Source organism: Sinohyriopsis cumingii, chromosome 1 (assembly GCF_028554795.1).
Source record: "Sinohyriopsis cumingii isolate HCF-2022 chromosome 1, ASM2855479v2, whole genome shotgun sequence".
Classification (NCBI taxonomy): domain Eukaryota; kingdom Metazoa; phylum Mollusca; class Bivalvia; order Unionida; family Unionidae; genus Sinohyriopsis; species Sinohyriopsis cumingii.
The window spans coordinates 169,998,600-170,026,552 of record NC_142961.1 but is presented as its reverse complement, the minus strand read 5'-3'; the positions used below and the strand labels follow the sequence as shown (position 1 = coordinate 170,026,552).

Genomic DNA, 27,953 nt, shown 5'->3' with positions numbered 1-27,953 from the left:
GTAATCTTGTAGATAATATCTCATATTTTACATTTATATAATTAAAATTTTTTGGAGGTATTTCTTTTAATAGCTTATGTCCTACCAATAGATGATATTTTTGATAAGAGTGTGGATGTGCAATGGACCTGAAACAAAAATGCTTTTTGAAAGAACCATTTAGTTTCATTCTTTATTTAGCATTTATTATAATTAGTTTCTACTCTTGCAGGGTCTGTGCCGATTCAAGCGCAATCATATTCACTTTGCAGCAGATGAAACAGGAGAGAATGGAGTCATTAGTGGTAAGAAACTGTTAAAATGACATGGAGCGTAAATAATGAATAAATAGAACTCATCCAAACATTAATTATGCAGACAGTGGGCCTTCCAATCCCAGATTCAGTTGTTTTGTTAATGAGGAAAAACTTTAGAAATTCTATAGTTGTTGTTGTGAGGTTTAGTGCCATTTTTCAGGACACAATACTATACATGGTGGCCAGTATAAGTGGTCGAGAAAGAACCACCAACCTATGGTAAGCTACTTTCAAGCTTTCTCATGTACCCACATTGGCTAAGCCTGAGAGTCAAACTCATGCAGACAGATGTGATGGCAGTGATCTCTTTTGAAATAGAGAACAAGTCTTGAAATCCCCTGATTTGCTTGCGCCATCTAGCTCCACAAATATATGATGGATAAATTTAGTTGTTTTATCTTGTGTCAACATTTAGATTGAGAGAGAGAGAGAGAGTAGGACAGTGTAGGAAGGTCCAGTTTTCTAGATCTATAGACACTTTTCCATGAATAGATAGTTTAACAATGGTTCCTTAAAAACTGAATTTTTAATTCATCAGCATCCTGAAATTATATGTTTACTAGTCTGTAATTGTGAAATAGACATGTAGTAAAGGCTAATGGAGAGAACATTTCAAATTGTATTCTCTCCCTGCCCACAATGTTGGTAGGGAATATGGTATTTGCATTTTCATCTATGTGCTTGTTCATTCATTGGTTCATTAAGCGCTTAGCCCTGTTACACCTATAGACAGTTTTTTTCAATTATCACCCTTTGAATCTATTGAGTCCCCTTGGAGCACCAGTGTTGCATCTGCCATTACATTACTGCGAAGCTTAAACTTAAACTAAAAAGTGAAATGTCTGAAGCAAGACGTTTAATGCCTGATGTATTTTGCAATATAAATGAATGGACTGATGACATGAGAGAGTGGACAAATGTATGGCGACATTTACAACTATTTAATGTCATCGAAATCAGTAGATGGAAAAAATGAAGACCTTTAAATGCTTACAAAGTTGTAACTACTTCAGGAGTGGAAATGTGGATACAGATTTGTACAATACATCGAACCTGGAGAATAAAATTATCATGAAAGGAGAAATATGCTTATCACAGTCAGTAAATAAAGTAAACGAAGCTTAAGTTATTTGTACCATAGAGGGGGTTGTCGAGATTGGGTGATGTACATGCATGGCAGGGAAAGGGCACTCCTGCAGTCATATTGGTGCTTTGTAGAAAATTGAAGATGCTGTGAGAAATAATCTTACTGGGTTCAGTTGTACTGATAAAACAGCTAAGTGGAACAGAGGTACAAAGAGAAATGTTGAACAGAAACCCCTTGCAAATATTAAATTTAAAAAAAACAAAATTGGTGACAGCCCCATTTAGGATGACAGAGAAGTAGTGCCTCTTGCTCGAAATACACCATTTATTTAACAAAGGCAGAGTTTGAAATCGCTGTTGACAATTCACCACTTAAAGCTTTATTTCAAATTAAAGGAACAACAATGAACAAAAGTTTCAAAAGTGAACCTTCCAACCGTACAGGTGATACATCACTTCATGATCATAGCAGTCATGAAAACTTATCTTTTTGTGGGAAATGTTTAACATTTTTTCTGAAGTATGTACGCCTGGATCATATTAATAAACTGCAAAATTAATCTGTCAAGTCAGTATAAATGTCCTTTTTGGAGAGACTCTCGAAAATTAGAATCATAGCTAGCGGTGCACACAAAGTTCCCATTAAAGAGACAGCTGATTGCATCAATTTCATAAGGGATCATTTACCTTCAACATTTATTGGCAACAAATTTATAAAACACGGGCAGGACAGTGACGTTAAAGCAAAACAATTTTAAAATTAAAATGGATATACTGTAAGTGACTGTGGATTGTATGTGTCAGTTGAAAAGAAATGATTATTTGCATGTCCTGATGGGATTTAAATAGAGATACACTGCTAGAAATTCAAAGTCCATTTCCTAATTCTAAATGGACAGTGTTAGAGCAACTCTTTGCTAGTGGCAAATATGAAGAGTGAAAATTGAAATTTTTTTTAAAAGTGAAAGGAGGCAGAGGATTTTATTTACAAGTTCAATTAACTATGTTTTGCACAGAGTTGAGAAATTGTAAACTTTTTATCAGGCTTAATAAAGATGGCCACAAGTTTGTAGATGTTCAATATGAGGATCACTTTGTGAAAAATCAGATATTGTGCCTTCGTGAATTTTATTGCAAGAAGATGATGCCATGTTTAGGTGTTGAACTAGAACAGGACCATCTGATGCTATATAATGTAAAGCATTCAAAAAATTCATGAACCTTTAATTGGGATGAGTAACGTCTGCTGTGCTTTTGCACGACACTTCATATTAAATGTGTACTGAGATACACAAATATTCCATATCTGATTCATTCTGATGATGTGTTCAACATATTTATGATGCTTAAACAAGTTGGATGTTACGTGGAATATACATGTTACACATTTTTGTGTCAGTTATTTGTGCATAAATATCTATATATATTTTTTCTTCAGTTATGCAGAACCCTTAAATATGTTCAGCTGTGTAGTATATACTTTAATTAACAAGATGACACCAAATGTTTACATTCTAAAAATCAACTGGACCAAGACCCTGTGAGTGCCAATACTAATCATCCCACCACATGAACACTGTTGACACATTTGTGATTAAAATTTGGCACACAAAGGGTAATTCACAAGATACAAAGTAAATATAACTGGGTGATGTCCTGCAATGCTAGTACAACAAAACAATTTGGAATTTGACATCTTGACATCCAGTTGATTAACAATAGTACCATATGCCTTTGTTATCCAGTCTGTAGGATGCTGTAACATGAAAAAAGTCAAGTTAACTAAACAAGGCCTCAAACCAATTATAGCTTAAGAACAGCTGACCATGACGCAATAGTAATAAACAATTAATGTGAGGTAATTAACAACCCTCAAGTGAACATTGACACTTCATAAATCAAAACATTCATGAATTGCGTTACTTAATCATCTTCTGAATCTCTTTTAAGATCTGATCTTACATTAACAAGTGCAGCACACACAATTAAAATGTCATCAAAAAGTTTAAGGGATGAAACCGGGACTGTAGAACTTAAAGGTTTAAACACTTTTAGTCTTCTAATAGCTCTTTCTACATGGATTCATACATGTAACATCATTTGCACTCAACTGGGACTTGCTTTTAGTAAAAGCAGGAATATTAAGCTTTGGTATTGTAAAGCCATGGTCTGCCATGATTTCATCTCCTGGCAAGAGATAATTCAGGAAACCACATATTTTAACAATAAATTTGTCATTAGCATGACCTGTGACCAAATACTTTTGATATGAACATTATTTGACCATGTGGAGAAGTGCCAACATAGTATTTGGCAGTGTTATGAGATTTATAGTTGCTGTATGTCTCTCCTCTGCTCTTTAGGTTTCCTGGCCTTTGAGTGTAAGTTTCAGCCCAATCTATTATGCATGTTGTACATGGGTAGTTTTCTCTGAAAGATTTAGGACAATATGCACGTACAGTCAGACACTTCAGTTTATCTGCCAATACTGGAATCCAAGAATTAAAGTTTTTAGAAGCCAGATTTACCGAAATTCCATATTTTTGACACAGGTCCTTATATACGAGATTCATATTAAGTTTCATCAAATTTAACATTATTTCATCTGTCAATTATAACTGAAAGTTAAAAGTGTTGAACTGAACCCTACAGTTTACCAATGTGAAGAACACCTGTTTACAGTAAGGCATCACAGTCAGTTATTGAAGTTTCAGAAGCTGACAGAGTTTTTCGTCCATTTTAGTCTGCACTCCTTTTTCATTTCCCAAGGTTATCTTTGGGTAAAAAGTGTTTCAAAGTCTGTTCACTCCTTTGAATATGAATGATCACTTTGTTCTTTAAAGTCCGACTCAAGGTTCTGAGTACCAACACATTGTCTGGACTGTTCATTGACATGAATCCCAGCTGCATGGGAAAGCTCTTTTACTGAATTATCTAATATTTTCAGGCCCGAGGGACCTTTTATTCTGTGTTCAGGTTCAACATCAGTTTCTTTCAATTTTCATTTTCTCACTTTCGTATCTTCTTTGAAAACCTTTCATCTGCCAGGAGTTACTTTATTTTTATATCCCAATTTAAGCTTTGGAAATGGATTCCTTTTAGGTGGCTTTCCATCTAATAAAATTAAAATGTTCTGAACAAACAAAAACCTTTTTCAGTAGTATTTTCTGTTTAAAGCTTTTATCCACTCGAGTTTCAGAAGCTTACCTGACGTCATAATGTGCAATTTGTAAGGAACTAAACATGCGCGTTCACTGTGGATTTGTTTGTGTGTTGCATGTAAGAATTCTTTCCGTCTTTTTATTTTTCTTGAGTTGTTTGTACATTCATTGACTGCACAGGAAGTTCCACTACCTGTTTTATATTTTGCTTTTATATCCAACATAAGAACATCAGTACATGTACAATTGAAAAACACTAAATGTAAACACAAAGCAAATGATACACTGACAGGCTAATTCACATGAGTGTAATGGCTGGTGAACCACGTGACAGAAAATGGCAGTACCCATGAAAATTGGCTCAGTGCCAGATAAACCTGTCTATGCTCATAAAGATTGGTATGTGGATACATCTCAATGACAGTAACTCGGTCATACCAAAATTTAGGTCACATTGACCAAATTTTCATGCTTTGATTGACTTATATCCCTAATGGTTCATTCCTTACACCTTTAGTATCTTAGACCTATTTGACACATGATAATTAGTATGTGGATACATTATACTAGATAATAATAATAATAATAATAATAATGAGGACTTTGTATAGCGCCTAATCTTTAGAAGCTCTAAGCGCTTTACAACATTAGACAACACCTATAAGATAAAAAACCATAATAACATTATTACAAAAACAAACACCATGAAATTAGAAAAACATTAAAAAATAATTATAAAAAAAAACATGCTGAGAATATTTAAGGTAGGAAACATTATTAGGTCTTTAAGTTTGTTTTTGCAGTCGAAATAAGTGAGTTTTGAGAGCCCTCTTGAATGTGATCACTGTGTCTTTGTGTCTAAGTTCAGTGGGCAATTCATTCCACGTTGCTGGGCCCTGGTATGCAAAAGAACACTGTCCATATGACTTTGTTTTCATAGTGGGAATAATGAGTATATGATTGTCAGAAGAGGAGCGTAAGAATCTTGCTGGTGGGTGAGGTCGGATAGGTATGTTGGACTAGAGTCCGACAGTGAAACGTAGCACAGAGAACAAATTTTGTGTTTGATTCTGGATCAAATGGATAGCCAGTGTAGGGTACAGAGCAGCGGGAGGTGTGCTCTGATCGTGGTACTCTAAGTATGATCCAAGCAGCTGTGTTTTGAACTTTTTGAAGTTTCTGGAGCAGATATTGAGATGAACCAGACAGAACTGATTTACAATAGTCCAGTCTTGAAAGTACTAATGAACACACAAGTGTTTTAGTGGCATCAACTGAAAGATATTTGCAGCCTTGCATATGTTCATGACATGTTGGTGCAATGTGAGAGTACTGTCCAGAGTAACACCTAGGTTTCATACTGATTGTGTGAATTTAATGTTGGTGTTGCTGATATTTATTGATTGAGGTAAAGGATGTGAATGAGAAAGTCTTTGTGTTGTGATCAGAATGGCCTCAGTTTTATCATCATTCATCTGCAGCTTCTTACATGTCATCCATGATTTCACATCAGAAATGCACCTCTCTACACCTTGGATGGTAGCATCAACTTCAGTTGGGTGGCTAGTTTTCTGGTTTTCTCTGTCTTAAAGTCTACCCTACAAAAAAAACATCTAAACTAATGAAGAGTATGCTGTGACAATGAAGATCAAGTCCCTCCTGTGACAGATCAAGAGTATGCTGTGACACTGAAGATCAAGTCCATCCTGTGACAGATTAAGAGTATGCTGTGACAATGAAGATCAAGCCCATCCTGTGACAGATCAAGAGTATGCTGTGACAATGAAGATCATGTCCATCCTGTGACAGATCAAGAGTATGCTGTGACAATGAAGATCAAGTCCACCCTGTGACAGATCAAGAGTATGCTGTGACAATGAAGATAATGTCCATCCTGTACATACATCTGAACAGATCACATGTATGCTTGACAATTAAGATGAAGTCCACGCTGTACAAACATCTAACTAAACAAGAGTATGCTGTGACAATGAAGACAAAGTCCACCCTGTACAAATGTTTAAACTAATCAAGAGTATGCTGTGACAATGAAGATGTTTTTGTTGTTCTAGGGTTTAACGCCATTTTTCAGCACAAGATAGGCTATACATGGCGGCCAGTATAAATGGTGGAGGAAGAACCCTGGAAAACCCAGGGAAGGACCAACGACCCACGAGAAGCTACTGGCAGGCTTTCCCACGTACCCACGCTAGCCGAGCCTTGGACTCGAACACACGCAGACAGACGTGAGATGGCAGTGATCCGGAACAGTGAGCGCTTTAGACCACTCGGCCACTCAGGGCCCCCAATTGGTGAGACACTGGATGATGATCTATGAAACTTGAGAGCGACTGAGTGTAAAGAATGAAGAGAACAGGTCCAAGAACAAACCCCTGTGGAACACCACAAGATAGATCAACTGGGCTGGAGTGTAATCCATTTGCAGATACAATTTGTGTCCTGTTGACCAAGTAGGACTTGAACCACAGTAAGGCTGTATCATGAATGCCAAATACATGCTGGAGATGGTGAAGTAATATATCATGGTCTATTGTGTCAAATGCTGCAGACAAATCAAGGAGGGTGAGGGCTGTAATCTTTCCACTATCCAACGCAGAGAGAATGTCATTAACTACTTTTAGAAGAGTGGTTTCAGTACTGTGGCAAGGGCGATATGCAGATTGTACATTGCTAAAAAGACTATTTGAATTTAGATGAGATACAAGCTGAGATAGAACAACCTTTTCTAAGATTTTTGAAATGAACGGGAGATTAGAAACTGGGCGGTAGTTCTTTAAATCGTTATGGTCTAGTGTTGGTTTCTTCAGCAGAGGCTTTACAATGGCAGTTTTGAAAAATGATGGGAATTCCCCAGATGAGAGAGAGGTATTAATAACATCAGTTAGTGAAGGCAATACTGGATCTAAGTACTCAAGCATCAGTGATGTTGGAATTGGATCAAGTTCACATGACTTTGGTGCACTCTTCATCACGATTGTACGTACGAAATCCATAGAGACCGGTTCAAATGCTGCTAATGGTTGCCACTCAAATTCTGTATCCCAACTGTATGGTGACGACGAGTCAATTGAAATTGTGGTGTCAAGCTTATCTCTAATGATTTGTACTTTGTCACGGAAGAAATTTGCAAACATCTCCGGAAGGTCGACTGGAGAGAAGGTAGTTGGAAGTGGTGTTAATTTGTTCCTTGACATTAGCTTGTTAGTAATCTCAAAGAGCTCTTTGCTCTTTCCATGATCTTAATAGTGTAGTGGGCTGATTTTGCTGCATGGACTATGTTTGTGGCATTCTTCTTAGCGACTTCATAGATTTGCTTATGAATAGTGAGTCTGGTGGAAAGCCAGAGCCTCTCAGCTTTATTGCGGTCTCTTTTAGCAGTGCGAAGCTGGTCCCTAACACTGCTATACCATGGAGAACACTTTTGAATTGATACTCTGCACTTGGTAGCTGGGGCATGTTTGTCAAGTAATGAACGCAGACAGTTATTGAGTTGTTCTGCGGTAGGAGGTAAGAAAGTTGTTAGGTTAGCTTGGATGTCGTGCATTAGTTTGGTTCTGTTTATCATATGGAGGTTTCTCTTAGTAGCAGATAAGGGTGGAAGGTTAGGGACTGATACGTCAAGATGGCATAAAATGCAGAGGTGATCTGATGCAAGGTCATGGGATACCAGGGAGGACCGTAGAATGTTATCATCAGGTCTATGAAGAATCCAGTCTAGAATGTGACCACGTTTATGTGTGGGTTGGTTAACTGACTGTTTGAGGTTGAAAACATTAATAGAATCTATGAGTTTTGATGTATTTGAGTTTCCGGGACAGTCAAAGAGAAAGTTGAAATCTCCAAGAATAATCAGGTTGCCACCTATCAAATTTCCATAGTCCAGGAGATTCGGAAACTGTTTCAAAAAGAGAGAGTCAGCCAGCTTGTTTTTTTCTACTAGGAGGAGGGTGGTATAGGCAGAAAAAATGGACTTACCTTTGCTCCAGTGTGAGTGTGGTTTGGACTAGTTCAAACGATGTGTGGCCAGAATTGAATGTTGTGGTATAGTTAAGATGTTTTATCATGAAGTTCTTTGTGATGACAGCAATTCCACCTCCGCGAGAATTACGGGGGAACGACTTGATGGAGTAACCAGTTGGTGTTAGATCAAGGTGAGTGTAACCTAATTAGCACTCTTCATTGACTTCTGTATTTTTAGCTGTTTATTCATTTGCATCCTCTCTATCTTGGACTCTCTTTCACCTACACTAATACAAATTGGAATGTGGATACATATCAGAGATAGAAACTCAATTGTATTAAAACTAAATGTGACCCATTTGTTACACTTCACTAGTTTCAAATGTTATAGATTGACTGTTTTCTGCTATGTGAGTGGCTATAGCCAGTCACAAGACACTTCTTTGGCATTTTGTACACAATCATACTACTTTTGTGCTTTTTTTCTGCCTAATTATATCTTATACTTGCCCGTATATGGATTATGCCTTTCTGGTCTGTCAAAAAATAAAATAACAAGAAAACAATAAAAAGTTGTTATTTCATCTTTATTATCATCAACTAGATCCACTCATCATATAAATTTTCAGAATATTCTAAACATGATCACTGCTGCATAAAAATAGCATAAGAGTAAATTTGTCCATCCTACACCTACTTGTACTTTCCTTATTTTCTATTTATAGCAACTTTTTGACACATTTCCTAGAAAACAGATGGGTTTCTTTAATTTGAAACTTTGCCCCACAGATTCATTATATTGATAATATAATTAGCATACTTTTCCATGGTTTTAAAGAAAATTGCACCAGATGCTAAGCAAAACAGACTTTTACAGTGTGACTTGTGGATGTAATTTGACTGACAATTGTTAGAGCAGATGATCTTTTGAAACTTCAAAACATGCCGGATCAGAAAAAGGTCAAATCAACACCACTTAACAAATTTGAAAAAAAGAATATAGGAGCAATACAGCACTTGGATTGTGCACATCGTCATGTTAATTGCAGAATTTGCAGACTTCACTGATTCATGCGGACGAGTTAAAGTGATTACTGAATGTAACACATTTGTCAGCATGTTTTGTGTTTGCATTCTGGATCTAATTCACATAGAGTTTGCCATTTTTTACCAAGAATTTTAACCAGCTGCAGATCCAGGTTAGTAGCAAAAGTAAATGTACATTTTTCATACAGTGTACCAAGATTAAGGCATGTAATATATAGACTACACTTTTTATGCTCAGATTACGCTTTTTTGCCACTTGTAATTATGCTTACATCATTTTTGGGGCTGGCATATCTGCACTTTAATGCTCACATCTGCAGTCAAACAAAATATATTGCAGGCTTTATGAGCATCTCTACCATCATTGTTTATTGAAAGTTTGCTGAAAACACATTTCAATCAGTAGTGATTAAGTGTTGTGATCATATGATGTAGAAGTAGTGCATCTAACTAAAAATGGACACAAGTTTTGTTTCTAAAGATTAAAATGTACAGAAAGTGAGTACAATGAAACAGTACATTTTATTAGTAACAAATGATAGTCATCCTTGTCAGCTCTTGTGTTTGCTTCTGTACAGGCTATGTCATCTTAGCCATCAATGCATTTAGATCCATGTCATTGATATTCTGGTGCCATCGATGCATTTAGATCCATGTCAGTGATATTCTGGTGGCATTGATGCATTTAGATCCATGTCAGTGATATTCTGGTGCTATCAATGCACTTAGTTCCATGTCAGTGATATTCTGGTGGCATCGATACATTTAGATCCATGTCAGTGATATTCTGGTGCTATCAATGCACTTAGTTCCATGTCAGTGATATTCTGGTGCTATCAATGCACTTAGTTCCATATCAGTGATATTCTGGTGCTATCAATGCACTTAGTTCCATATCAGTGATATTCTGGTGCTATCAATGCACTTAGTTCCGTGTCAGTGATATTCTGGTGCTATCAATGCACTTAGTTCCGTGTCAGTGATATTCTGGTGCTATCAATGCACTTAGTTCCGTGTCATGATATTCTGGTGCTATCAATGCACTTATTTCCATGTCAGTGATATTCTGGTGCTATCAGTGCACTTAGTTCCATGTCAGTGATATTCTGGTGCTATCAATGCACTTAGTTCCATGTCAGTGATATTCTGGTGCTATCAATGCACTTAGTTCCATGTCAGTGATATTCTGGTGCTATCAATGCACTTATTTCCATGTCAGTGATATTCTGGTGCTATCAATGCACTTATTTCCATGTCAGTGATATTCTGGTGCTATCAATGCACTTAGTTCCATGTCAGTGATATTCTGGTGCTATCAATGCACTTAGTTCCATGTCAGTGATATTCTGGTGCTATCAATGCACTTAGTTCCATGTCAGTGATATTCTGGTGCTATCAATGCACTTAGTTCCATGTCAGTGATATTCTGGTGCTATCAATGCACTTAGTTCCATGTCAGTGATATTCTGGTGCTATCAATGCACTTATTTCCGTGTCAGTGATATTCTGGTGCTATCAATGCACTTAGTTCCATGTCAGTGATATTCTGGTGCTATCGATGCATTTAGATCCATGTCAGTGATATTCTGGTGCCATTGATGCACTTAGTTCCATGTCAGTGATATTCTGGTGCTATCAATGCACTTAGTTCCGTGTCAGTGATATTCTGGTGCTATCAATGCACTTAGTTCCATGTCAGTGATATTCTGGTGCTATCGATGCATTTAGATCCATGTCAGTGATATTCTGGTGCTATCAATGCACTTAGTTCCATGTCAGTGATATTCTGGTGCTATCAATGCACTTAGTTCCATGTCAGTGATATTCTGGTGGCATCAATGCATTTAGATCCATGTCAGTGATATTCTGGTGCCATTGATGCATTTAGTTCCATACTGATCATGGTTCAGTATTTAGTTAAGTGTAAGTGTTACTAAATGGCTCTCAAGTTTTCATAGTTCACACAGATTTGAAAAGTGCTTTGAAATTTCATCTGCTAGAAGGAAAGTGCTTACATTTTGAAAATCTTCTTGAAAAGAGCTTACTTTTAATGCCAGTGGGAAGAAGTGGATGAAAATGAGCAAAAATCCTTAAAAAGTACTTGAATTTTTAAGAAAATAAAAGAAAATTTGTTAAAAAAAGAAATCTGTGAAAATTGAAGAAAATGTCAGATGTAGTATGCCTTTTACATCTGTGGCTTAGTTGGTAATTATGGAAAGGGAGGTTACTCAATATTTCCTTGTAGCAGCATTGTGGGAATGGCATTATGGCAGCTTGATTTTTCTTACCTTACATCTCATGGCCTTGTTTTGAAGAAAAGCATATGATGGAATGGAAAGGTGATTGATTTCTTCATGAAACTGCTGCCAGGGAAGTTTGTTTTTAACCATTAATGGATAAGTTTCTATAAGTGGGTTAAGGAGACATAGGACAGACAGATAGCTCTGTGTTGTGTGTGCAAGAAAGTTAACAGACATTGGGGCTTTGGGGGAGTGTGCCCTTCAATCACACGATCCGGGTGTAAAACAGAAAATTGAAGCATCAATTCCAGAAGTGAGTTTAGATTATTTTGGAATTAAAGCACAAACCAAGGCATATGCCAGAAACACTGACATTATATCTAAGCCAGAGTTGCATCCCGATAAATTCATGGTGGGATTGATGTTAGGCCCATCCCTGTCTGATGCAGCTTCAACTACACACTCAAAACATCTACAATATTGTTTCTAATCACGTTGTTCTAAAGTCAGAAATATTTTATAAACATTGTGGTTACACATACCACCTGCAATTAAATGAACATATTGCTGACGTGTGTGCTGTGTTCCCAGATAGTCCACTTGCTGCAGAGGTTTCGCATGCAAAAAAGAAAACATCTTATTTGTATGTTTTTGACACTGCAGAACACTTAAAAAATTAATGGAAAAGCATGGCTTTTCTATGGACTGGGAAGTAGAGTGAGAATATTTGAATGGGCAAAGAGTGTTTGCACAGAGGATTATGTTTTTAAATGTTCCCATCCCCAAGCTGCTTCTTTTAAGTTCAGCTTCATCAAGACAGAAAAGGAGAGGAAGAAGAAGCAGCTGGGCAGAGGAAGAGAAAACATGTTCTTGATGACATTAAAGATCTGAAAACAAGAAAAAAAAGCATTGTGAAATACTTGTGAAGAAAGTAGATGAACTTTCTTTAAAAGCAGAAAAGACATTTAAGTGGTAACTTCTTGCATAGGTCAATGCTAGTAGAAAGGTAGCTGAGGAGAAACTTGGAGTTGGAGTTTATGAAAGTTTTTGCAATAAACTGGATGCTAGGACTGAGGAACTGAAGAGAAATTAAGTACAGAGTAAGAACTTGTAAATAAACTTTTGTTTGACTTTTTATTTATTGTACCAATGTTTGGGAAAGGAAAATGTATTTACATGATCCACAAGTCAGTCTAAAGGTTGTTCTAAATGTAGATATCAATGGTGAGTTCAAATATAAGACTCCATGAAAAATCAGAATAGTCTTTGAAAAGTGCTTGAAATGTTCTTGAAATTTTGTCATATTTTACCTGTATGAACCCTGGTTTTGTACTTATTTGCTTGGTGAGTGATTTGGTAAAATTTATACTTCATTATAAATATCTGACCATAAAGCTCTCATCCTAATGTGAATTTTGCATCTTCAGCTGTTTATTACAAACTCAATATATTTGACCCCATTACATCAACACTCATGAAATTTGAATGTCAATACATCCCAAGGAAAGCAACTCAGCCATACAAAAACTAGACTATTGTGACCCAGTTTTCATGCTTGTTTGACTTTGGATTTCACCTATTTGTCATTTAGACTCTAAATATCTTAGAATATATTGCACCAACATTAATGTAAATCACAATGTGGAAACTTGTCAAGGTCAGTAATCCTACCATATCAGAACTCTGTCATTTGTGACTGCATTCTCACACCAGAGTGACAGTGTATTCAGCTGTTTATTTGTTACACTCTAAATACTATGGACCACATTTTGCCTGCACGTAAAATGACACATAGATGCATCTCAGGCAAAGTAACTCAACAGAAACCTACAATAAGGCCATTGTGACCTGATTTTCATTATACATGAGTGACTTTTGCATTTTCTTCCATAACAGTATGTTTATTGTTAGCTGCAAATCCACTTTTACTGTTAAGAAAGATTCATGTTTACATGTGAATACCTGGCTGTGATTTTTAAAAAATGTAACTTAAAAATAAAGAACCAAGCATCTGAAATTTATAATGTATGCCTCTCTAATTTTATTGCTCAGAATTGTGCTAAAAAATTGTACTCATTGGTAGCATATATTGCTATGACTCTGCAGCCTTAAACTAAGCAACACAAAAAAGCAAAAGCAACAAGTTTATTAAAATGCAACAAATAATTTATTTCCTTAGAAAAGAAAGTGAAAATTTCAAAAGAAACTTACAGTATTGTGAATTAAATCCCAAATAATCCTAAACATTCTATGACAGGTCCAAAAGTATGGAGTGTTCTGAATGAATTTCAGGTATTGCATTTGCTGGTGTACCAATAGCTTTGAATGTACTGATGTTCCAACAGTCTTGATGTATCACAATGATTAAGCCAGAATGTCTGAATGAATTTGCAATTATCCCAAAATAGTGTTTTATTCCAGTGAATAATTGAAATAATTCTTCTAAAATTATATCTGAAAACTAAAAGTGACTCCACATTTCAAAGACTAATATTAAAATGTGAATTAATAATTTTGTTCATCACAACCTTTATATAATAAACTATGTTACAGCAAAAAGACCAGGATGTGGGTCATTTTCCTATCAAATTTGTAAACTAGTTTGTTTTCTAGAAAATTCTAAAGTTAAAAGCCATGTAAATATGTTCCCAGATTTTATCATAAAGTATTAATCTACTATCATAGACAAAAGTTAGCCATGTAATATTTTGTTTAGAAATGACCCTTACAATCTGCAATCATGGACAAAAGTTAAACACACAATATAGGTATACATAACTGTCAATTAACTGTTTTTGTTCCTCTTTTAAGCTATGTCAGTAGTGTGACGTAATACAACATCTGTATTTTAGGGATGAGAAGTTCATGTGAAGTTTTGATCTACATAGATTTGGAAAAGGCTTTGAAAGGTGAGTTACTGATTATACTAATATTTCTTTCCAGTGAAAATATGCCATACTTTTGTCAGATGTTTTTAAATGTGTGTACTGGTTATAGTGTAGCTCTGTGTGTAAATAAGGCATATACACCAATTGCATTTGATGTATAAACATTGTAAGTGATGAGTGCCATTTAGCTTGATGTTTTTGGATCCTGTTTGATTTTGGACACCAAGATTCTTTTGGCAGAATGCCTTGTAATGTTCAGTTGGTATTTTACAAAAGGTTTTTCCTGAACTTACCAGCTCACAAGGCAGTAAATTGATGTTAGCTTATGGTATAGCCCTGCCTCTGTCATGTGTCTATCATCTTTAAACAATTCCTTGTTTGTACTCTAGAGTTCGCTTTTATGGTCTGATCTCAGTTTGACTTGGAATTTCATTTGGTATCCTTCAGATGTCAAACAGTTTGATGATGAGCAAGATTAATTCATATTAATGAGATTATCTATCACCTGATTGGCGAACATTTCTGATCTGATTTTTATCAAACTTGTATTATATGTTCATTTAGCTTTCATTCAAGTCCATGCATTCTAATTAAGTGATCTCACTTTATAACACTCTAATAACCATATTTCTGATTTAATTTTGATATAAAAAAAAACTAAGACTTATGCTTTATGTGATCATGTATCTTATTTGAAGATTTTTTGCCAGTCCAGAGAATGGATTTAGGATCAGACTTGGTACATACACCTATGTCATTAAGATTTAGCTTGAGGATGATTGTAAATGAAAGCTATGCATATTAATAAAGTGATTTTTGCATTGGATTGGCTGAGCTTGTCATAAATATCAGATTTTGATTAAATGTATTAAATGTTCTTATATCAAGATGTTGAATGAGTTTGATTATGAGCAGGATCTATGCATAATCTTGTATCTGCTTGGCTGAGATTGTTACCACTCTGGAATTCCAGTTGAAATTTGCTCCACTTTAAGCTTATATTATCATTGTCATAGACAGGTTCTGTAATAAGTAAGATCAGTGCATATTAATGAGATGCCTTGCAATGGCATGCTAATCCTCCAGATCTAGAGACTATATTATAATTTTTATACAACTTGGTTTATATCATCAGGATCTAGGATGGCTTCACTTATGAGAAAGATACTGTTCATATAAATTATGCCTTCAAAACTGTTATGAGGATATAGTCAAATAAGTAAACATATAAAGTGATAGCTTTACAATACAATACAACCAGCTTAGTGAAATTATCTGCTGTTAAGCTATATAACCCATGTGTGTGATTTCAGGCACACTTAGGTCCCTTATGTTTTTGTATACAGTCTATGGGGCATGGTGTCTCATTTACAAGTTAGGGTAGATCTGTGTTTGATGGTAATTACTCTTTGCCTTTGACTTCAATGAGTTATGAATATATTCCTAATTATCTCAGAAAATACTTGCCCTTGAAAAGAAATAATTGAATTGATCTTGAATTTACCCACAAGTCAAATAATTTTGAATCCATTATGTCACTTGTCATGAAAGATTCACCCTGTTTTCATTTTGTTATTGGTGCCATTTTGTGCAGGTCAATACACGATAGTGTATCTGAGTAAAGCAAGAGATAGCCAGAGAGACTTTACACACACATTTTCTTCCTAAGGTCTAGTTGATCCTAAACGAAAATGGTGCACACTTGTACATCTGATTTGGCCGGCCTGAAAATATTGTTAATACCGGTATTACTAATCCTGAATGGATAGTCTTATCAGCATAAGGTTTTCAGTAATGTTCTTACAATGTGGATTTGGATTTGATCCTAAATAAAAATGGTGGTTCTATGACATCCAATTTGCCAATCATGGTAGCCATTTTGGAAATCCTGTTGTGGCTATTTTTCCTGAACACAAAGTCATATTAGCATGAGGTTTTCACAAGAACCCTTTTATAATGTCTTTTTGGTTTTAAATGAAATCAAATTTGTCCACCATGATGGCTGTTTTGAAATCTTACTGTTGGTGGCCTTTCTGAATAGATGGTCATATCAGCATGGGTCCTAAAATGAAAATGGTACAGATCTTGAAAATCTTCTTATCACTTAAGAATCTTAAAGATAGTTTCAACATTCAGATGTTAAAATTAAGCTACTGTGTTATCTTTGAATTCCTGGATATTTGTTTGGCCAGTAGAGTGTCAATCCATTCAGCAAAATTGTGTCTAATGACTTGATTCAGTTAACAAAAATATAATTGATCATCAGTGCAAACATATTTACTCAAGAGTCCACAATCATGAACTGTTAATCAGGCACGACATTCATTATTTTGATTAGAAACAACAAACTGTGTTATCAGTACTGTACTTAGCAGCCATTAGCCTTTGTCTGCACAAAATTCAGTTCAACAGCTCCTTCCTTAGCCAATTTTTCAAATAAGTTCTCTCTGATGTGAGAAAGAAGCCTGTCAGTTTTTTAGTTCAAAGGTCAAGGTCACTGACTGAAAGAAGAAAAATGGATTCTGCACAGGAATTTCAGTTCTCTACCATGTACATTCAGTTGAAGTTTGCTGATGACTTATTAGTTGAAAAAAGTCAAAGAATTTGGGGTAAAACAGTAAATGTCAAAGTCACTGTGACTGAGATTATTGAACAATAGGCATATCTTGTGATGTTCATTGTACCCTCATTTATTCATGGGTAGCATGTTGTTATATGTGCTAATTTTGTTGCTTGAGCTTTTTTTCTTCTCCTGTTTGTTTTCAGACATAAAATGAAACAATTGAATGTCTTGGACAGCAATAAAGTTATATGTTATGCAGTCTAAAAACATACATAAAATACATTAGTGTATTTTGTTAGGTTGAAGATAGAATAAAAAATATATATCTGTGTTAAGGATGGACTTGATTATGATGATAGTACAAAAAAAAATCTTCTTATATTAGTTACTAATGATTAATGTTGGCACCTAATTATTCCTCTTTTGGATCAGTCACTAATATATTTTGAATTTGTGCATACCTTTTTATTCACTGTTTCCCTCACAAAATTAAATCTAAGAATCTACAGAAAGTGGTATTTGCTTCAAGAAGAAAGTCAATGTGTTTGTCTCATACAGTTTGGTCTCTCAGTGGCCACTTTGGTAAGCTTTTATTAGAAATAAAATAATTACTTTGAGATAGCTTTCTTTCATTACACTCGTATGAAAATTTTTATTAATTCAGTATGTTTTTTTAATATTGTTTTTTTTCTGATTTCTGCTTTAGATGGCCTGAAATTTTACCTGTCTGCCAACAGAGTCATCCTTGCGCCAGGAAATGAAGAAGGATACATCTACCCATGCTATTTTAAGGCAGTCATAAACAGATATCCCTGTAAGTTTAAAATTTAGTATATTCATTTCTCACTGATCACTAATCAGGATTTCATGGAGTTATTAAAGCAACCTTTAAACTTTGACAACTCTGAATGTGTAGAAAAAATAATCTATTATGTCAAAAGAATTTATTTGTTTTTAGAATGCCAATGTCAGAGGTATAGAGTAATTAAAATGTAAGAGCAAATTTATACACTTTACAGGTAACCAGTGAAGCAATATAAGAGGCTTTGGTCAATATTTATAAAGAATTTTTAAATCTCAATCAGAAATTAAGTAAATTTTTAAAAAATCATTATTGTACGTAAGTTGACAAATCCCCAAAATGCATTTGATTAACATAGGCTGTTGTCAGTCATTGTTTATTCCACTGAACAGCTGTTATGTAATGACACATATTGTGCTAATCTTGTCTGATAAAGAAAATGTGTGTCACTTCAATGATTATAACTCTAGACAGATTCCACTATATAACATGTATAAATTCAGTTTGTAAAGCTTTAATAATAATAATAATAATAATTTGGAAAATAATTCGGTTATAAGAACAAATCTACCTTGAGACCATTAGTTATGTGCAATATATGCAGTTGAAAAACATACATTAAACTTTACACTGAAGTAGTCATTCATAAATTCACTAAACGTACATTTTATAAACACACACACACACACACACATGCACATACACAAATACAAAAGTATCATATCATGTTTTATAAATTCATGTGATTTTAAAAACTGAAGCAAAGAAATGTAGGTGAAACTTCCAAATTGCAATTTTTAACATCAGCTGAAAATATCTCTTAAATAAAGTGGTAATATTTTCAAAATAAAAACATCCATTTTAGAAAACTTCAATACTAATGAGTAATCTTTGTTATCTTCATTATCACAGCATACTGTTGATTAGATGTTTATACAGGTTGGACTTTATCTTCATTATCGGGGCTCCAAGTGGCAGAGTGGTCTAAAGCGCTCGCCATTATGAATTACTACCATCTCACCTCTGTCTGCATGGGTTCGAGTCTCAGACTCGACCAATGTGGGTACGTGAGAAAGTTTGCCAGTAGCTTCTCGTGGGTCGGTGGTTCTTTCTGGGGTTTTCCCTGGTTCTTCCTCCACCATTTATACTGTCTGCCATGTATAGCCTATCTTGTGCTGAAAAATGGCATTAAACCCTATAACAACAAAAACATCTTCATTGTCACAGCATACTCTTGATTAGTTTAAACATTTGTACAGGGTGGACTTTGTCTTCATTGTCACAGCATACTCTTGTTTAGTTAGATGTTTGTACAGCGTGGACTTCGTCTTAATTGTCAAGCATACTCGTGATCTGTTCAGATGTATGTACAGGATGGACATTATCTTCATTGTCACAGCATACTCTTGATCTGTCACAGGGTGGACTTGATCTTCATTGTCACAGCATACTCTTGATCGGTCACAGGATGGACATGATCTTCATTGTCACAGCATACTCTTGATCTGTCACAGGATGGACTTGATCTTCATTGTCACAGCATACTCTTGATCTGTCACAGGATGGACTTGATCTTCATTGTCACAGCATACTCTTGATCTGTCACAGGATGGACTTGATCTTCATTGTCACAGCATACTCTTCATTAGTTTAGATGTTTTTTTTGTAGGGTAGACTTTAAGACAGAGAAAACCAGAAAACTCAATGGCAGTTATTGACTGGTTAGGTGGCCATATACCTGTATAGGTAGACATCTTAATAATTGTAGTGGCTGAAACATATAATTAGATGATCTTGCACATATATTCATTTGATATAAAATTTATCAAATGAGTTGTATAACATTATATGCTATGAGCTGCTTGTGTTATTTAACAATTTTCGTAAATTTCATGTGAAAGGAACATAAGATTTAGATTCTACTTATCACACAACATTAAGGAGTTGCATCGCTCAGTGAATTTGCTAAGCGATGGTGCTAAATGTGGCAGTGATTGGTATGAAAGGATGTCATGTTGATCAAGAGGAGCATAGTGTGTGCTGATGAAGATATTTTTGGTTTTATATTGATCACAAGATAGTTCTCACACGTTATCCATGTACTTTGTGGTACTTGTAATTAATTTTGCAAAAGTATTGGTGTCAATTTATTTGTATTCATTCTTTTTGCAATATACCTGCTGTTTAAAAAAAAAACTTGAATTTGGTCAGTAGTATATGATTGCATATCACTTACCATTGCATATATGAATTTGTCACTTCATGCCCAGTAAATGTGTTTTGGTTACAGAGTGGGGATCTTGATGGTACCAAAATTTCAACCCAGCTGTAATTTCTTTGCCCCAGGGGGTATGACTCTGTGTCTGTATTAAATCTACATTGTAAAATTACATCTTCATACCCATTTAATTTAAACATGTCTGAATTGTAGGGATCTTACTTTCCATGTTAGGACCCACCAAATAGCATGACTTGGTGTCTGTTTTGGCTGGACATCTGATTTCATTTTTTCATGTCTTTAAAACCTATATGTGGTTAAATCTTATGAATGATCTGACAGTAAAGCCTCTTTTTAATACTAATTTGCAAAAGCAAGATAGGTAAATAAATTTTGGCTCATTTGATCACAACTTTATTCCTACTTTGTACAGATGGGGCTCGTGGTTATTGTATTTTTGTATGTCTGTTAAGTTTTCTCTAACTGCTTCAGGCTGTATCTTTCAAATGTTCATGTACAGCCTAATACTAGACTATGTACATCTTATACCAGGCTGTATCTTTTATATGTTCATTGACAGCCTAATACTAGACTGTATCTTTCATATATTCATTGGCAGCATAATATCAGACTGTATCTTTCATATATTCATTGACAGCCTAATATCAGACTGTATCTTTCATATATTCATTGACAGCCTATTACCAGGCTGTATCTTTCACATGTTCATTGACAACCTAATGCATCATTATATGAACAATATAATTTCTTCTTTGAACAGTTCATATCTTAGAATTTGACCCTAACATCAAGGGAAAGACTGTGTCTGCTGACCAAATCTCAAATAATTTAGATAAGGAGAAGAAGAAAACGAACAAGAACAGGAATAAAAATAAAGAAGTTAGGAAAATCAATAAGAGTGAAGCCCCAGGGGAGGGGATTGAAGGTGTTAGAGACACAAATCTATTAGCTGGGGTGGGGGAGAAATTAAAGGAGGAGAACATTGAAGGAAAGGATGAAGAAGACCATTTTCTAGATGCCATAGTAACTCGGCCAGAAAAGTTAATGCAAATTCATGTACCTGATCAATGGGATAATGTTGAAATGGTTGAACTAGATCAGAAAGCGTTGATAAATTCTAAAGGAGCAGAACAGTCAGAGGGTACCCAGGGACTTGCAGAATCTGATGATCCAAAGAGCACTAAAGAATCTAAAACCAAAGAAAAAGATTCCTGGTCTGAGACTTCAAAGGGGGATTCAAAATCTAAGGCTCAATCCAGGTCTCAGGCTCCGAAGGGAGCTTCCAAACCTGAGACTCCAAAAGGAAGTGTAATACCAGAGGGTGAACAAAAGGCTATTAAAAAGGGGGCTTTTTCAACTGAGGGTGAAGATGAGGGAGCGCCAACTGAAGCAACTGAGGATGCAGAAGATGTCAAAATTGAAGGAGGTAAAGTGTTGAAAAATCTAAGTTTAGTTGTTTTTTTTAGTATTACAATGGTGCCACTAACCGTGGTTCTCGTCAGCCACATGACTAACATTATCTCATGGGATCATCAGGCACTTATGGAGGAAGTGAAATATAACTTAATAATATAACAAGTAAAGATATGAGTTGTTAATAACTTGATGGTATTATTAAATTTATCAGACTATTTTGCAAAATACCAGTGGTTAGCATCTTCAACTCCTACACGGGAATAAAGGATTTGACTCCTGGATGTGGCCAGGTCAGCTGGCATGTTATGGTCTAAGATACTTTACTCCATTGCCTAATAAAAATTGACTAAGGACATAAGCATCTTGAAGCATGCTTTGGCCAACAAAAGCAGAAATATAGTTGTGCGTCTGTGATGTACTCTAATAACATTTTTACTAAGCATTGAAGCTGTGCAGGAATTTACTAATAATGCTATGGAACTGTAAGGCTGAAGTACTATAAACATCTCTGATGAACACTAATAAATGTATTGAAGTATCAGATTTTCTTTACATATTTAATTATGCGTGAGGAAAAGGATCTTGCTTTAAGAAGAACGTATTTATTTTAAATATATATTCAGTTTTATAAATTTACATTGGTAATTCTAGAATATATTGAAGCAAGTTTAATAAGCTTTGTATTTGTTGAGTATATGTTATGACATGTATCCTTCATTATTTTAAGGCAATGCATATCACCACTTCCTCAATTACTTGTGGAGACAATCCTACTTATAACATGAGATCAGTTATGGATTCCCTTTTCTTGTACTAGAAAATACCCCAAAAAGCGGCCCCTATTTGTTGAACAGGAAGAAAATCGTGATCAAAATTGGTAAATGAAACTTTGATATTATGCTCAATTTAACATTGAAAGCAGTGGTTAGTACCTGGAAATTTAAATCTACATCAACAAATTCTAAAGTTTTAATAAAAAGTCACATATTTTGTTAAATTTTCTTTCCAAGCAACATTCTCAGTACACTGCAAATAATATTTTACAAACTTTCCATCACTGAAAATGTCACTAATTTCTATTAGTAGCAACACTTGAATAAATGGATACACTTTGCAAGTGAAATTCATTATTTAGTTCAATCTTTTAATTCAGTTTCAGTGTAATCATCATAAATGCAATATGCCCTCTTGTATTCAAAAATATCAATCTACTATTACAGCTGATGTTCACGAGTGTTTCTGTGGGAACATAATTAAGTGCCAGCATGTTTTGTTGTATTGTTACACTCAATTAAATGAAGATCTGTTTTATATTATCACATTAATTGTATCTTTTGTATCAAATCAAATAAAGGAGTGGAATAACAGAAAAGTTAAAAGGCAGACAAGTCCTACCTGCATATGGGCTAGCAGTTATGGTCATGAGTCAGGTGAACTAGTTTCTTTTTTCTCAGTCTAACACTGTTTATAAATGCTATTATGTAAGCAATATAATTAAACTTAAATTAGCCTTCACACTCACAAATGTGATCAAAGCAACCAAGTGAAATGAGTATTTGGTGAATAAAAAGCTTTGCTTCACAAATACAGTTGATTATGGAGAAGCGAGTTCAAGAATTTGTAGTGAACTTAGATTCCTTAATTGGCGCTAATAGATCAGAAGAAATTTCACTATTACTTGTAATGAAATCAGGGTATAAGTATTTTACTAACAGGACAAAAAGAGTCAGGTTTAGACACTGAGAGTTGTTTCACAGAATAAATGTCATTAGTTTTTTTTTTTAAAAAAGGAATCTTGTTTTGCTTTGAATTAACAACAAAAATCAGCACTTACACATGATAGTTGTTAAACCACATGTAGTACTGCTGCTGACAATCTTTCAGAGGTTGAATAACTTGAAAATAAATGTAATTTATTAAAAAATTTGAACAACTTTATTAGAAAAAGCTCTTTATTGACCGTTATTCCCAGTGTGATTATAATACTAGCATTCATCCGTTAAACAGCTCAGTCCCCTCCCTCTGTTTTTTTTCTATGTCCAGCAGGGATGGCATTCCATTCTTTAGTTTTCTGAGGGTCATCGGTACATATATATTACACCCTCACTTATTATGAAGTCATTGTTGTTGAACCTTCATGTGCACAAGTTATTTCGAGGAAGAGGTTGATACAGTGCAATTACTCATAAATTATTTCATATCTGTATTTTATTTTAGCCTTTTGTGAAAAATTTAATTACTAAGATCAAAGAAACCCTTGACATTAATAAATAAAAAGTCTTAAGAATGTGGTGGCCCATCCAGGCTGATCAGATGGTGGGACTTAAACCTCCAATCTTCTGATCACATGTCCAGTACCGTAACTGCAGAGCCATCCATGGGTGCAGATCTCAATGGTTTCAAAGTTATGAATCCAGGGGTAGTGCCCCAGGTGGGTACAGAATCGATTCGGACTGTACCTCCTTTGTAATACAAATTAGTACTTATATACCTCAAGGGTGGGCTATGAAAACATTTCCATGTTATGAATCAAGGCCAAGGCACCATGGGCAGTAAGAGATCTAGGAGACAGCAATGGTTGCATCAGTGACATGTCCTTTTTATGTCAAGAATGTGATCATGTGTATATTTAGTAACTATGTGTTCCAAGCTTTTAATTCAGCCCTACAGCTTGAATACATGTGTGAATTTGAATTCACATGATGAAATCAAGTAAGAGACAGATATTACTGATTGTAACACCATCCTTAATCTAAATACATGTGCAAGTAATTAGAGATCTGGTGATGCTGTCTAGTATATGGTCCGTCTCACACATTTCAGTCTCTTGGGTCTCTTTACCAACATTCATTGCTGCTTGGATGATTTGATGTATGCAAGATAGGAAACCTACTTGAACAGTAGATCCATATCTTACATCATAGCAAACTGAAATTTTACAATGATTACCTTGAGAGCCAAAATGAGTAAATTTACTAACAAAGGTACTATAAATGTAGGTAGATCTTTCTCATTGCAGTTAATGTAACAAAAATTGAGAGGTATTTTTTTTGCTAGACAAAGTTATTTCTTCATTTATGGTATGGTCCATTGTCCAATAGTTTCTTTGCACAAGTATGTTACCTCTACTCCTCCTAAGCTACTTGGAGGATTGCCAAGAATCTTTGCATGTGCATTTATCGCATGATCTAGTTTGACCAAAATAAAAAATGGTGCTGCCTGAACATCTATGGCCTCCACAGCTGCTATCTTGAATATCTTTTTGTCACTCCTGTCTCTGATGGTTATACTAAAATCGGGTTTTTCACCAAGAGATTTCTAATGATGTCTGTTTGATCCTAAATAAAAATGATGCCAGTCTGACATCCAGCAACTAATTTGAAAATATTTTTATCACTGAAGAATATCAGAGATACTTTCAACACCCAGCAGTTAAGAGGAAGAATAGCCTTGGAAATTCTTTTGGGCTAGTCCTTTGGAGGGACTCTTGTTATGGCGAGTGGGTGGCTCAAAATGGTAATGCATCCCAATATTTTTATGTATTTAATTATAGATGAGTAAATGCCTTAAACAAATTTGTTTGGAAAGATGCTGGAGACTAAACAAAACTTTTCAACAAAATTTGCAGGGGCATGGTGAGAATTTGGTATAATGTAACTTTGGTGAGAGGATAGAGAAGAAGGCAGTCCCTGAACCTGTTGTGTGAGCATGAAGATACAGATGTTGATCTCATTTGTTTAGGTGCTACTCCAACAGAGCTGAAGCTTCCATCTACTTTAGGGGAGCTGAGAGATCATTCTGAGGAATTACTTCTTGAACTGGCAGCAGGATCTGCAGAGGCTGAAGATGAGACTGAACTATGTAACCAGGACCAAGGAAGAGAGAGAGTGGATGCCCTAATCAGATCTCCAGTACCAACCTTCAAAGACAACATTGAAAAGCCCCCTGGACTATCCAATCTATGGCCAGTTGCACCAGAACCTGCCTCAAGGTATGACAATCTTCACTTAGACCCCAGTTACTTTTTTCTTGGTGCCCCCTCTTCTGTGATGAAATCGCATGCAGCCACTATTTTGCAGAGAGTACGCCGTAGGGCCCTCTGCCACAAGGATGGGAGGAAGTTAGAATTTTTGTCACCAGACAGAGCTGCATGTGTGATAAGGAGGGAAAGATGTACACTGCCAGATGGTAGCACATATGAACTGACTTCTACCTGGATTCCTGACCCTGAATTCAAAGAAACAAAAGAGCAAACAAGTCAGACTGAGGAGAATGTTACCAAAACAGAGACAGAAACACAGTGTGAAATAATTAAGTTATCTTTTTTAATTTCTGAAGAACATCATTGACACTTAATTAATTAAAATTTTGTGGCATAACCAATAAAAAATTCTAAGACCCCTGCAAAAAAGATATTAAGTGTAATAATTCTTGATAGGGAAAGGAATGAAGATTATTATATCATCATTATTCACTGTGGTTTCAAAACAGTACAGTATAAGTATACATGTATTTATGTTGCAAATTAAATCCCAAATAATCCCAAATATTCTTTCACAAGTCCAAAAGAATGTTCTAAATGAATTCCAGTAGTCTTGTATGTCCTGATGTACCAGTAGTAATGAATGTCCTTATGTACCAGTAGTCTTGATAATGTTCATAATAATCCCAAAATAATGTGTTACTGTAACATTAATCAGTGGTTTATCCTACACATTTACAAATAAAGCAAGTTAACCAAGCAAACAGTGTACTCAATGCACGTAACACTAGTTTCACAGATAGGGTTAATTATTGTGAAGTGAATTCCAAAGTTTGTAGTGAAGTTAAAATCGCTGAATTGGCATACAAAGGGTTGCTCAAGAATGAGCAAAAATATCACTAATACTTGTAACGATATCACAACATCAGTATTACAAATGGAATGATAAAAATAGAGTTTGACAATGTTGTTTCTCAAAATAAATGTGTCTTTAAAAAAAAAAAGAATCTTGTTTTATTGTGAATCAACAATAACACTCAGATGTATTCACATTCACATACAAAAGGTAATGATGTACATTTACACATGTGATGTGTATTATAACCTCTTGGAGCATTGTTTTACTTTCCTTATAGAGATTAGTTATCTTGAAAAAAAAGGAATTTATACAGAAAAGTGAACAAGATAAAGCTGTTTATTGACATTTATTTCCAATGTGATTATAAAATACACTATTGAACACCTCCCCATCCCCCTTTTCACTATTGATATCCATCCACTTCAAAAAATTTCAGTGGTCATTTAGTAACTGATGCCGTTGCTTATGCTACATTCTCTATTTTTGGACCCTGTCGTGCACAACTTATTTAGGGAGAGATGTCTTTAATTTATACAAAATATGTAAGTTCCATCATTGGTTGAGGTCTGAACAATCAGTGATTTTTACAGAATACTCCCTAATACAAGTACACAAAAAGCACTTTACATAGCCAATTCAGTTTGTTGAGTATGTTTCTGTCTATATGCGGATGACCTCGCCCATATTTTCTTTAACTTTCTGAGCAGAAATCTTAAGCTCAACCTCAAAACCCAAAATCAGTTTTGATATTTCTAAGTATGACTAACTAGTTGAAATTTATCATTTTCTTAGAAGAAACAAGTTCAATGATTCTAACTTTATTATAATCAGATCTTAATAGATCTATAATGTGAGATTATGCTTAGAACTAAATTCACCTCTAAACACAGGATTTTGTTGTTATTGTTGTGGGGTTTAACGCCATTTTTCAGCACACGATAGGCTATACATGGCGGCCAGTATTAATGGTGGAGGAAGAACCCGGGAAAACCCCGGAAAGAACCACCGACCCACGAGAAGCTACTGGCAAGCTTTCTCACATACCCACATTGGCTGAATCTTAGACTCGAACCGCCGCAGACGGAGGTGAGATGGCAGTGATCCGTAACGAAGAGCGCTTTAGACCACTCGGCCACTCGGGGCCCCCTAAACACAGGAAATTGACTATTTATTTAGCATGTTTTGATGACAACTGTATATTTGTGCAATTTCATTAAATTTTGCAAATGTTCCTTTTTTTCTTTTATTTTGAGAAAATAGGAGTAATGGAACACTGTTGAAGGAGGCCTTGCCCGAGTTAGGTAATTGCCAAGATTTAAAATGCTCATTTGCGATTGTCCAGCAACTCAAGAGACTGTTAACACCTGAGATAATTATCTTGATATTTTGTAAG

At 35.2% G+C, this 27,953-nt stretch overlaps 1 protein-coding gene across 3 annotated transcripts in view; it reads left to right on the top strand.

Annotated features, from left to right (window-relative positions):
* Positions 1 to 26,130, top strand: part of LOC149808367 (uncharacterized) — a 214,959-nt gene extending 188,829 nt beyond the window's left edge. For 2 of the 3 annotated variants that reach the window (XM_089976250.1, XM_089976241.1), the window contains exons 6-10: positions 212 to 284; positions 14,664 to 14,720; positions 17,969 to 18,076; positions 21,064 to 21,729; positions 25,461 to 26,130. In XM_089976250.1, coding sequence (XP_089832376.1) covers positions 212 to 284; positions 14,664 to 14,720; positions 17,969 to 18,076; positions 21,064 to 21,729; positions 25,461 to 26,068 — 1,512 coding nt within the window. In that variant the 3' untranslated portion in view covers positions 26,069 to 26,130. Of the gene's footprint in view, positions 1 to 211; positions 285 to 14,663; positions 14,721 to 17,968; positions 18,077 to 21,063; positions 21,730 to 25,347 lie in introns of all 3 variants that reach the window. The other variant, XM_089976259.1, reaches the window with a different exon arrangement.
* Positions 26,131 to 27,953: the final 1,823 nt, after the last annotated feature.